The sequence below is a fragment of the Metarhizium robertsii genome, assembly GCF_000187425.2.
Source record: "Metarhizium robertsii ARSEF 23 chromosome Unknown MAA_Scf_13, whole genome shotgun sequence".
Taxonomy (NCBI): Eukaryota; Fungi; Ascomycota; class Sordariomycetes; order Hypocreales; family Clavicipitaceae; genus Metarhizium; species Metarhizium robertsii.
The window spans coordinates 15,051-26,796 of record NW_011942153.1 but is presented as its reverse complement, the minus strand read 5'-3'; the positions used below and the strand labels follow the sequence as shown (position 1 = coordinate 26,796).

The window sequence follows — 11,746 nt, the reverse complement described above, 5'->3', positions numbered from 1 at the left end:
AATTTATAGTTAATTAAATAAAAGCAAAGCTAGTCTTAGCTAAGCAGAAAAGTAGGGCTAGTATCAGGTAGGCACCTGGACCTAATATCATGTCTTCTAGGTCCTCTTAATTATAGTATCAGTCTTGTCTACTCCGTAATTGATACTGTGACTCGCCTTGTACCTGCCAATACCCATGTCATAATACCGGCGACCCGCTCCTTCGGCCTTCCCGACTTCAAGTCTTTGTTGGAGCCCCTGAAGGTCCTCATCTCGGCCCTGATCTAGACCCCCAACAAAGGCATTGGAGGCTACTCTGTAATCAGTCTGGATGCATGACCAGACGTTCTTCTCATGTCTGGTATATTTACTGCTCCTCGATGCCCTCTGTGCACTTGGAAAATCAACGAGCAAGCATTTTCTGTTCGGCCAACCATTCCACCACTTCCCACCCGTCGTCTCGAGCCGTCTCGTGTCAATTGACACCACGTTGTACCATTATCTTTTGTTCCTTTCCCTGCAGCACTCTTTTTCTTTTCTCTCCTACAAAGGTAGCCATGCCTCGACGTAACCGCCAGAAGACTCGTCAGGGCCCTCACCGCGGCAACGCTGAGGCCGCAGCTGCTCCGAGCTCCGCCGAACCATCTCGCAAGAGGTCTTGGGCAGACTCTCAGCATGACAGCGCCACTGCCCAAGCTGCCTCGAGCTCCGTCGAACGGCCTCCCAAGAGGTCTCGGGCAGATCTGGACTCTCAGCATGACAGTGCCATTGCCAAAGCTGCCCCGAGCTCCTCCAACCGGCCTCGCAGGAAGCGTAGGGGTCACCGCCGGAAATCCAAGCCCACCCAAAAAGATGCAGCAACCACGTCGTGCAGTGCTGCCGTTGAAGCCTGTTCACCCCAAGGGGATTCTGCGGCCGCGCCACGTGACGCTGCACCAGGAGGCGCGCTCGGCGCCAAGACCACCTCGTCCCAAGTGCGGCCCGTCCATGGCCCTTCTGCCAACCAAAAACTTCGCGATCGGATCCGACAGCGGGAGGGTTTGAAACGTCTCTACACTTTGCATTGCAGAATCCTGGACCCCTACGATCCCACCACAATCGGGTCGTCTGAAGCCATCTTGGCTAAGCTCAACTCCATCACGTTTGGAAGGCGTCCCAGGAAGGGAGCGCTCGGTACCTTTGACGCGGCTGTTATTGACGGGAGCTTGCTGTTCCTCAATTTACGTGGAACCTTGCGTCCGCATATCAAGCAATCACTGGTAGCTGCTGTTTCTGCTGCCCTCGGGCTTCGGCTCAGGCTTTGCGAGGAAAAATACATGCTTCGCCTGAAGTGGTTGCTACCGTGTCGTGCACTGCGTTATGGAAGCTTGGAAGCCCTCGAAAAAATCCGCAAGGAGAATGGTGTCGTTGTGTCCCAAGTCGCTCAGCGCTTCTCAACCTGGTACGCAACATTCACAGACCTAGACCAGGCTCTAGAAGCCCTGGCAAAGAATAAATTTTGGATTGGCGGTCAACTCTCCACTGTCTGGTTTGTGGCCCTATTGTCGTATCCCACTGCCTAGCCAACCTGTTTTCTAACCTTAGATGCAGTCCCATTCTGGAGGATTCTGTCCCCATATTCTGCTACAACTGCAATGCACCTGGTCACATGCATGCCCAATGTTCCTCTAAACTAAAGCGGTGCGGAAAATGCTCTGCTGTTGGTCAGCATGACACGAAGCATTGTCATGTGACGGTGAGATCCGAAATGCGTTGCCCTAATTGCGGACTAAAAGGCCATGCTGCTTTCGACACCAACTGCGAATACCCAGCATCCAAGGCCGAATGGAAGCGAGCATCCATCGCCAAGAAAACGTTGCCGGCCTGGGCTGCTGCATTTCTGTCGGCACAAGCCATCTCCACGGGCGTCAAGCACAACCCATGGGAGGGGATGATCTATACTCAAAAGCCAGACGAGATAGCCAGGCTTCCAAAACGACGGAGACAGGCAAAGGCGGCATCGCAAGCCACGGAAGCCAGTGGCGAAGAAGCCGAGGATGGCGATTGCGAATCAATGGACGACGATGAATTGGAATCCGACGAATCTCCCAAGAAGCGAGGCCCAGGGCGACCCAAGAATCCGCCCAAGCTTGACGCGAGTCAGACTTCCCTTGACGGTTTTTGCAAACCACGCAATAGCCAGGCATAAGAGTACAAGACATTGAGTCTACTTTCTGGAGGAGAGGCGGGGGTTGGGAAGGGTCACGTTGATGGATCAATTTTCCTAGTTTTCAGTCTGTTCAACATTTCCATATATTACTATTTCCATATATTATTAACATCGTCCCTCAATGGGAATAAAAGAATGATAATTTTTTTCTGTCTAGCTCTTTAGTGTCATTCTTAATATATCGGCCGCACCCCACGTTTTTGGCAGTGTATACTATACCGTCCCCTATCCAAGCAACTGTTCAATTGACAATGATGATGGCCCTGATTAAAAGGTGTGCACGCGTGTGCCGTAGAAGAGTAAAACAAAACCCGTGACAAAACACCCATCTATGCCCCAGTGCCATCTCCATCTGCACGAGGCTCTGTCCACGGCATTTATTCCTCCACCATCAAGTCCGGTGCTGTTCACGCCGCGTCCAAGCACTGCGTTGGGCAAGGCTGGATCCGACCACGGTACCGCGGCAGCATGTTGATAATCACCCGACTTGTTCCCATTACAAAGGGAAAAAAATCCTTCATCATTATAATAAATTACTACTCGCGTAGATGCGTCACCAAGCGCAAGCATCAGGTCGAGGGCTAGTCTCGACACCCGACCAATACTATACATGAGCTCTTTGCCAACAAGGCCAGTCATGCGAATCCATGCTGCCGCGCCAGAGCGGCCTTTCCACCCTCGACGTGGGAACCGCCCTGCTGCACGTGGCCGTTGGTCTCACGACGACGACGACGAATCTAGAACCTGGAACCTTGTACCTCTCTCCATGGCCTCCTTGATGGTCTGTTGGGTGCCTTCCTTGACGGCCTCTGGCACGTCCCCCGACTTCTTCCTCATGATGGGCTCCGATACCAGCACAATCCGAGACATGAGCTGGTTCCCGTTTGCTTCCGCAATGGGCAGCTTGAGCTCAATGTCCTCGGTGCGGTCGAGCGGCGCGGGCGGCCACACCCCCTTGTTGTTGACCTCGGGGGAATAATCGCACCACTCTCTGAGTCTCTGCCTGAATTGCTCGCACGTCGCGACGCTTTGCTTCATCTGGCACGTCTCTGTTTTGGCACCGTGTCCTCCTCCCGCAGTCCACGTTTGATAGTACGGAAGTAGACGGGTTCGAGCGCGAACAGCTATATGAAACGTCCACGTCTCAAGCCTGCACTCGTAGCCAGGCTTGCAGGACGCGTCGTGGGACGTCGTCACCGTCTGCATCTTTGTCGTCGTCGTCGTGTCCGAGTACGATGCCGACAGCTCAACGTTGGCGGATGGGCCGTCCTTGGCTCCAAACGTCCCGGCGACCCTGGCGCCGACGGTCCAGCCCTTGCTCTCCATTTTGGAATTCATGGTGGACTTGGCGATGCTCAGCTTGAGGTCGCCTGGCCCTGGATTGATGTCGCCTGTTTCCACGTGGGGGATGTAAAATGCCCTCTTGCTGATTGTATCGTTGGGATAGATGCTTGCTTCGTGCCAGAACTGGACCTGCTCTCCTTGAAAGCTCAGCAGGACATCGGGGCAGGTATGTTGCCACGCCTGGGGGGATACGAATCGCGGCGGCGATTCTTCGTTGATGGCAATCTTTTCGAGCCGATCGAGCAGTATCTGGCCCAGGTACGTGGCATTATAGTCCTGCTCGTCCGCTCTCGTGCTCACCGTGGGGTGAGCGCTTGCCGCGAGAGCCAAGCCGAAAGAGAGAGTTGCACACGCCTTCATTTTTGCAAGTACGTCAACAGGTGCGGAGGCTGTAGCGTAGTCGTTCTTGGAAATGTCTTTGTGCCGTACAAGCCAGTTTGTGAGGAGTAAGACGAGTGATGGAGTCTGGAGGAAAGGAGGGTGAACAGAGGCTTAAAATACCGTCAATGCCATCCGCATCACCACGTATACGTTCCGAGTTGAACGTTCCGAGTTGAACGGCTGCATCTGCCAGTCCTCTGGTACGACCCGGCGTCTCAACTTACGATTCATCTCAACCTGGTCATCAAAGGTCCCGTTCGAACAGGCCGGTGGCTCTAAGCGATGAAGAGAAGAGCGTCTCGACCACTTCCGCGCCCGACGCTTCGCCCGGATCCGCCCCTGCTGCGGCTGTGCTCACGGCCGCAGCGAGACTCTTTGTAGCCGGTGCGGTTCTCGGCTCGTATTTCAGCCTGTATAAATGGGTCCCCGTGATGGGTTCACCAGCCCGAGGTTGAATCAAATACAACTGCATTCGTACAAGACCCGCTGGTAAATTATGCCGCATAATAGTATCAAGTCACTAGCAATAGTAGGCCTCCAGCAAGCGAAGCAATTCATCTACTATATCACGCATTGCATGCACCAATGAGGAAGGACACTTGGTCGTGCCTAATCATCTCTTGGTTTGCTAATATAACCTAAGTAGTGGCTATCGCGGCGTCAACGCGGTTTATACCGTGTCACCGAGCGGGGCTGGTTCGAGTTCGGGCCTGGATCTGATATGAGCAATCATCCGATCCTCAATGTTCTGGTCTCTCAAGTATTATCCAACAACGGTTCGATACCTTTGATCTCATTCTAAATTTTGATACCTAGTCAAGGGTCGTAACCATGAGTCTTAAACAAAACCATAATAAATCAAAGGCCTGGAAGACAATATCAATTGCGACTTGAGATGATTATTCATAAAGAGAGCAAGATGTTCCAAGCAAAGTCGTTTCCTTACATGGAATTTTGCAAAAACCTGTACCCTTTTCATGAGCTATTCTTGCAAGCCTTCCTTGACTCTGCATCTAAGCAAACCAGCAGTTGTAGCAGGATCTCGGGCAGAAACCAGATAGGCTACCTGTCACGAAAACAAAGGTACGAATGGCATGCAGCCCCGTCGCAATGCTTGGCGCTACACTTGATATTTTGTTCTAGACGCCGCGTGGCCAGATTGCCAACTGCTAGCCCAACTTCCTTGTCTCATTTTACCTGCCGCATTATTCCGGAGCGAGGCAGTGTTGCCGTGTATGACATTGAAGGCGGCCACCGGGTGTAGCCCAGTATGCAAGAGTCTCGTCGTCCCAGTTGTAACACCGTATGCCCTCATCTAATAAAGACGAACAGATTTTTTCGAAACTACTCGTTTTATTTGCCCTTACATGTACGTCGGTAATTGTCACACGGAAATGGCCTTGGTTACACAATGGCTTCAATCACGCGACCTAAGACAAAGCCCCTCACCGACTTTTTATATTTAAAGACGTCTTTGGTTATTAAGACCCTGAGGAAAACCAAAGACCTTTGATACCAAAGACTGTTATTAGATGAATTAAGCTATTGACTCCAAGTCCTCTACCGAGCCCTTGTCACACATCGCCAGGACGCGGCCCATGACAATTGTCCAGCGACCGCCACACCATGTGTGACAAGGGCTCAAGAGGGCTTGGAGGAGATGGCTTAATTCATCTAATAACAGTCTTTGGTATCAAGGGTTCTTGGTTTTCCGTGAGGCCTTATTGAAAACTTTTTAAATACAAGGATTCTGTGAGGGACTTGACCTTGGATACCGTCATCGTAGCCCTTGAATAACCGTGTGATATTGGGCCACTTCCGTGTGACACCATGCTCGTCAACTCCAAGGCTCTGGAGGTCTTTGACATCACAGCCAGCACCCTTAATCCGTACGGCGGCATCATCAACCGTGTTGCAGGCAGCCGGGAGCCTCTTCCAGGTCACAGAGAAGGAAGACGGTCGGTCCTCGCGTGGCTTCTTTGACAGCATGGTCAATGCCACCAAGCCCACTGTGACGAGGGCCTTACGAGGCTCAGAACATAAAGGTTCAGATTCATAGATAATATCAAAGAGTGTCAAGGGTCCTCGTTTTCTAAGAGGAAGGAAGGGACTAGTGACCGCTATATATACGTGAAAGAAACGCTCGTGCCTAGACCCATACCCAGGCACGTGTTCTAGTCGTGTAACCAATAAGTCCCCGATCGGAGGGCCTCTTTGTTGGGCTCGCGATCTTGTTGGGCTTTCTCCGTGTAACACAAGCATTGAAAAGCGCTGGGAAAGATTTGAAAGCCAAGTCGCCCATCTAAAGCACTAGCAATAGTTATACGGCTGTCCTGATTCTGGAATATGGGTCTATGGGAAAGTAGGAGTCTCTCATTTTGGGCAGGCTATTTCGACAGCCCTCTTGTGTGACAGATAATAACTTCCACGCAGCCCAATGCTACGAGATCCCGTGGCGTGTCATGCATAGGTAGTCTGCTCCATCTAACGGGTCTTGTCTATTTTTTACAGCAAAATGTATGTGGCAATGTTTGCTATATTCAGTGGTTGCTTCTCCTCCCATCTCAGTCGTAGCCTGCTTCTGTCAACACCTCGGTCCCCGCAAACGCATATGAGACATCAGCTTCGCAATAGCACATATGAGGGATATACCGGGGAAGACTCCGGAAATGCCGTTTAGGTGGGAGCGAACAATTTTAGACGGCCTTTTATGCCACCACCTCCGGGTGTTGCGCCTAACTTTGTTAACCCTGGGAGCTCGAATTCCCAAGGCTGCGGGCAATCTCCGGATTTAAAAGCTGCGAAAGCGCAGCGCGGACCCAAGATCTAAGCATGGTCGTTTTACCTTACTTACTACTATACTTGATCCAGCGCTGGATTTACAATTATTGCCTGACGCATCGATGGGAAAGTGCTCTGCGAGGAGAACGAACAGTAGATGCCAATCAGGTTCGGACAAGGTGGAAAAGGGGGAACCCGTAAAAGTAAATAGGTAAAAAAAATAACCTGTAATTGGTAGGTGCCTATAAATCTAGGTAGGTAAGAATAGGTGCCCACATAAGACCCAACTCTCTCATCTAGTATGTGATGACTTATTCGTAAATCTTTCAAGTCTTAAATAGGCATCTATTCTTACCCATTTAAATTTATGGGTTTTCCTTGGGTACCCACGAGCCTTGTTGGCCTCTGAGATGGGAGTGAACTCACCCCCTCCCTGTCTTCTCCGTCTTTTCGGCCCGTCCAACCGTGACGCTATATAAGAGGACCCTTAATGTCTTAGCCGGCACTGCAGACCCGCCCGTTAATGACATGGATGTCAACGGTCTTGGCCGGCTCCGCAGACCCGCCCGTTAATGACATGGATGTCAACGGTCTTGGCCGGCTCCGCAGACCCGCCCGTTAATGACATGGATGTCAACGGCACTAGCAGCGGCCCGGCCCGAGCCCCCCCGGCCCTGAGAGCCCCGTTTTCGACCTCGTGGGCGGTAGCGGCGGGCACAACTGGAATGACGCCTGCCAAGTAAAGAATTGTATGAGTGGCTGGTCGGGATACAATGCAGGCTAGTGCTGCGACTTTCAGATGTTTTTTGTGGATCTCCTGGTAGCCTCGAGGAATCCCTATTCGGCTTTTCCATCGCCCTGGAGACGACGACCGCAGTTGTCGTATCCAAATGGGGCGAGAGAATCCCCATGCAGCTCATGCAGCCGCATAAAGGGATACAGAGCGGTTGTAGAATCACAGGGCTCGTATCTTGAGTTGAGATAGCATCTAAAGCGGAGATCGTAGCATGTCCAAGGACCAGTCTCTGCCTTGTCGGTCGGCAAAGACATCTTCTGACATACTAGTTAAGCAGCTCTAGAAGCAGGCACGTCCAACTGGTAAGATGAAATCAATTGATAGCTCTTGGCAAGGAGGCGCCCCTGGAACCTCCATGCCCGCTTATTCCACTGCCATCTCTCGGTCTTGATTACAGGTGGCCGGTGAAGCAGCAAGTGAGCTCCGCCGGCGCAGTGGGAGACCTATTTCTCCGGCCGATGATCCTCGTCTAGGGCTAATAGGCCTGTTCGAGCATTGGGGTCTTGGCGGAGCAGAGGTGAGAGATGGCGTTGCCGTAGATCAGTTGCATTGCACGCGCGTTGAGGTTCAAGGAGTGGCTGCTGTCTTGGACAGTGCAAATGTGACAAGGGCTTGACTAAAGGGCTTGGAGCAAAAGGGCTCAATTCAATGATAATCTCGTAGGATGTCAAAGGTCCTGATTTGCTAAGAGGAAGGAAGGGAATAGTAACTGTTATATATACATAAAAGGAACTCCTATACCTAGGGCTCTTACCCAGACACGTGTTTAAGCTGTGTAACTAAAAAGTCCCATATCGGTAAAGCCCCTTTGTTGGGCTTCACGATCTGTTGGGCCTTTTCCGTGTAACAGTAAAGGGCTCCTTCAAAGTCTCGTAACAGTCGTCTTCAATAGGGAGCTTTCCCGTGCAGCGACCGTCGTGGTGTCCCTTGCACAGCTGTGGAAACTCTTGAATGGGGTTCCTCTTGTTTTCCCAGCAGCAAGACATCTTCCTAAAACCCTGTTGCACTGCTCAGGGGGCACAGCAGCCGACATCTGGGCTGTGGTCCGTTGCAAGGGCAGTCAGGACCAGGAAAAACTTGCATCGCTCGAGGCCCGGACGATTCCAGACAACACGCCATCTACGAGTGAGCTTTTCCCCCTCAGCTTTGCGGCCCACCGATGTGTGTCCATGCACCTACCAAACGAGGTGATATGGGGCATCTTTACTGTGAACTGGCTGCAAATTGGGCAGAGTATGGCACAAATCCGTCAAAATGCGACTGGTTCCTATAGTCTGCGCCCGCGTCCCCAGAATTTATCGCTCGCTCGCTAATCGCAACGACAAGTATAATTGTTTGGTGTCTAATAGCCGGTCGTCTTCTTTAACAGACACTATATAGCTCATATATTCTTGCTTGCTTCTATTTAGTGACTATACAATGCGAATAAATTACACATTAATTCCAGCTGATTACCAATCGCATCTTACACGAATTAGAAACTGGAGAAGCCGTTAACCATGAGTTGCAATCAAAGATTCAGTAAGGAACGTCTTCTCTTTCAACTCTATCCAGCTACACTCCCGAGTCCGACACGCCATGAATACAGCGAACATATTACTCTCCAGCGCCATCGAAAGTCACATCCCTGATATTTATTTCATTTGTGCAACTGCCAAATATCACTACCCATCCTATGGCAGAGGCAGGATAACTGGGCTTAGAACAGAGGTTTCAATTTAAACTATAGTAATTAACTTTTGGTTATTTTCTTGTCTTAGCACGAGGCTCTAAGGGATAAAAGGTCCCTATAAATACAAGAAGTCAGTAAGGGCTGTGTGCCTGAGGCAGCCCTTACGTTTGACCGACTTTGGGCCTCGTGACCGTTGCCTTTGTTGGCCTAACGCCCTTTCTTGTGTGCCAACCGTGTAACACCTCCTGCGGCACCTACACCAATCATTTTAATACTTCTCCCCTTGAAACTCATATTGCTCATTTCCCCTGCTCCAGGCTTTGCTTGCACAAGCAGGGGATGATGCTGCACAATATTGGATATGAAAGCCAGTAAGAAACCACCTCCAGGCAAGCATGGTGATCCATGCCCAATCGAGGGCACGGCAAGATACAAGGCTCAACTGCAACATATAATGAGTGGCGCCAGCATACATGTCTTTTCGTGCAACACAAGGCAACAAAGGGGTAGCCTTAGCTGCTGATGTGATAAAATGCCGAGAGATGTTGCCCAAGTTTCTGCGTCGTCCAAATTTCTTCTCCTATCCCCTCCTCTCCCGGGCTTCAATCACGGCCGTACGAGACGCCTTTCCATTCTCGCCCACCAGCACAGAAAGCCATGACTGAGAAAGGAACTTGGCTCGGGCCACTTACAACAACGTGGACAATGCCGTCCACCTGCACGCTGCTGTATCCGTGGCCAGACTACTGGAATTCGACCATGTACGCATATCGCGGCCAGCGCTGTGACACGAGTGTGGGACCCAAGGATGGTAAAGATTGCTGGCCTCCTCGAAGGAAAGAAGTCCAGGACAAAGAGTCTGCCATCGGCGGCTGGGGCTTTTACTCTCCCGGTCTGGTTTGCCCTGCCGGGTACACGACGGCATGCTCGGCCACTGGGTCGCAAAGAGCAGACTGGGGTTTTCAATTTTCCATTTTGCCGGCAGAGACGGCTATAGGTTGCTGTCCAACGTAAGTCCCATTCCAAGACGCCTCGAGTGCCGTGCGGCATTGGCATTGACTCTCTCCGCCCGCGCAGTGGTTATACATGCACAAGCTGGACTTCACAGGGAAACACGTGCTTTGCTGTTCCCACCAAGACGACAGTCACGACGGCAACCTGCGGACCGAGCGGTATTTCCGAAGAAGGCTCCTATGTTTTCCCTGCTACTGTGCCTGTCCAAATTACCGGCAATGTCTCGTCGACTATTGTGACGTTGTGGGCACCCATGTTTCAGCTCAATTTTGAATCTACAGATTTGAAGCCAGCTACTACACTGCCTAGCTCAACTAGTACGCCGTCAGAAACCTCGACTGAATCCTCGACGACTTCTTCTCTATCCGAGGGTGCGATTGCTGGCATAGCTGTTGGCACCGTTCTGGCTGGGATTATCCTAGGCATCGCGGCCACTCTGCTTGTTCTTCGTTATCGGCGAAACAAGACGCTATCCAACAAAAGTCAGTTGGCATATGGAGATGCCACCGCTTACCAACTAGCGGCTCAACCAGGAGCAGAAGTTCACCAGTATCAAGGTGGCGGCATAACAGAGTTTCACGAGGTGCAAGCTAAGAATAAGCCTGTCGAGTTATCTGCGCAGATGTAAGTCTATTACAGCAGCGGGCATCTAATCGTTGCAAAATTCACTTCTGATTCCTTTTATTTGGCTGCTGCTGGAAAATTGTCTTGTTGTCCAGTAGGCTCCTCTTTGACCGGCTCTGGGGTTAGGGTTAGGTAGAGTCTGCTATCTAGGCTGGTCTGTCTCACTGGTTCTCTAAAGATGAATGCAAATTGATAATGCGTACTTCTATTAGCTTGCATTCTGTACACTATTCCTTCAAAAAATGAAGACTTTAGGCCAGCTTCTGCATTGACATAGAGGCAGCTGGCTAGTGGGGGCACGGCGGCGAAATGAAAGGACCCTTATGGGTGGGGATCCACCAGTCTAGCAAAGAGACTAGGTCAGAAAGACGGAAGCATTAACTGAAGAGGGGAGACTAAAATTGAAATATAACGTTCAAAGTCTATAAAGTAGTGGAAGCACGTCTTTAGGGTCCCGCCAATCTAGGAAACAGCGCTCCCAGAAGTCCCCAGAAGACATCAAGAACCGGACTCAACGTAAAGTATGGCTTGACATACGACCAGTTCAGAGCCAGCTCGGGAGCCGTAATTCATTGTACGAGCCTGTCAACAAATGCAGCCAGATAAAACCGGCCTCTTGGGATCGAATAAGAGAATCCGAGTTGACGCCCAACTAGGTCTAGTGCCCTTGGCAACTGGCCCACTTGCTAGTATTCACTCAATTCAACCCCACACCCGGTGGTTGCAGATTTTGCTCCTGTTTAAAGCACTAACCAAAATCCCAACACTTGACCATCATCTATACCTAAATCATCTCATAATAACCCAAGCTCAAGTCCAGAACCTGTAGGACTAAAAAGTTTCAGCGGCAGAAATTTCGTGCTCCAAAGTGGGATGGCCACAACACAAGAGCATCATATCGACATTCCAGGCCATGGTATCCCCCACCAGGGTGGCGATCAACTCA

General features: G+C 51.0%; 4 protein-coding genes across 4 annotated transcripts in view; 2 read left to right on the top strand and 2 right to left on the bottom strand.

Moving 5' to 3' along the window:
* Positions 1-536: 536 nt before the first annotated feature.
* Positions 537-2,167, top strand: MAA_11663 (uncharacterized protein; the record flags this gene model as incomplete). Its single annotated transcript, XM_011412578.1, has 2 exons — positions 537-1,507; positions 1,570-2,167. The coding sequence occupies 2 exons, from the start codon at positions 537-539 to the stop codon at positions 2,165-2,167; spliced, it is 1,569 nt and encodes a 522-aa protein (XP_011410880.1).
* A 738-nt stretch (positions 2,168-2,905) lies between these two features.
* MAA_01271 (uncharacterized protein) lies at positions 2,906-3,892 on the bottom strand (the record flags this gene model as incomplete). Its single annotated transcript, XM_007819269.1, has 1 exon — positions 2,906-3,892. One exon carries the CDS (start codon positions 3,890-3,892, stop codon positions 2,906-2,908), a length of 987 nt encoding a protein of 328 aa, XP_007817460.1.
* A 1,695-nt stretch (positions 3,893-5,587) lies between these two features.
* On the bottom strand, positions 5,588-6,215 carry MAA_01270 (uncharacterized protein; the record flags this gene model as incomplete). Its single annotated transcript, XM_007819268.1, has 2 exons — positions 5,588-5,944; positions 6,075-6,215. The coding sequence occupies 2 exons, from the start codon at positions 6,213-6,215 to the stop codon at positions 5,588-5,590; spliced, it is 498 nt and encodes a 165-aa protein (XP_007817459.1).
* Positions 6,216-9,867: 3,652 nt separating this feature from the next.
* The window catches only part of MAA_01269 (RNA small subunit methyltransferase), a gene marked incomplete at both ends in the record, with an annotated part of 3,393 nt that continues 1,514 nt past the window's right edge, over positions 9,868-11,746 (top strand). Inside the window, 2 exons of the mRNA XM_007819267.2 lie at positions 9,868-10,172; positions 10,240-10,800. Of these exons, the coding sequence (XP_007817458.2) occupies positions 9,868-10,172; positions 10,240-10,800 (866 nt within the window). The remainder of the gene's footprint in view (positions 10,173-10,239; positions 10,801-11,746) is intronic.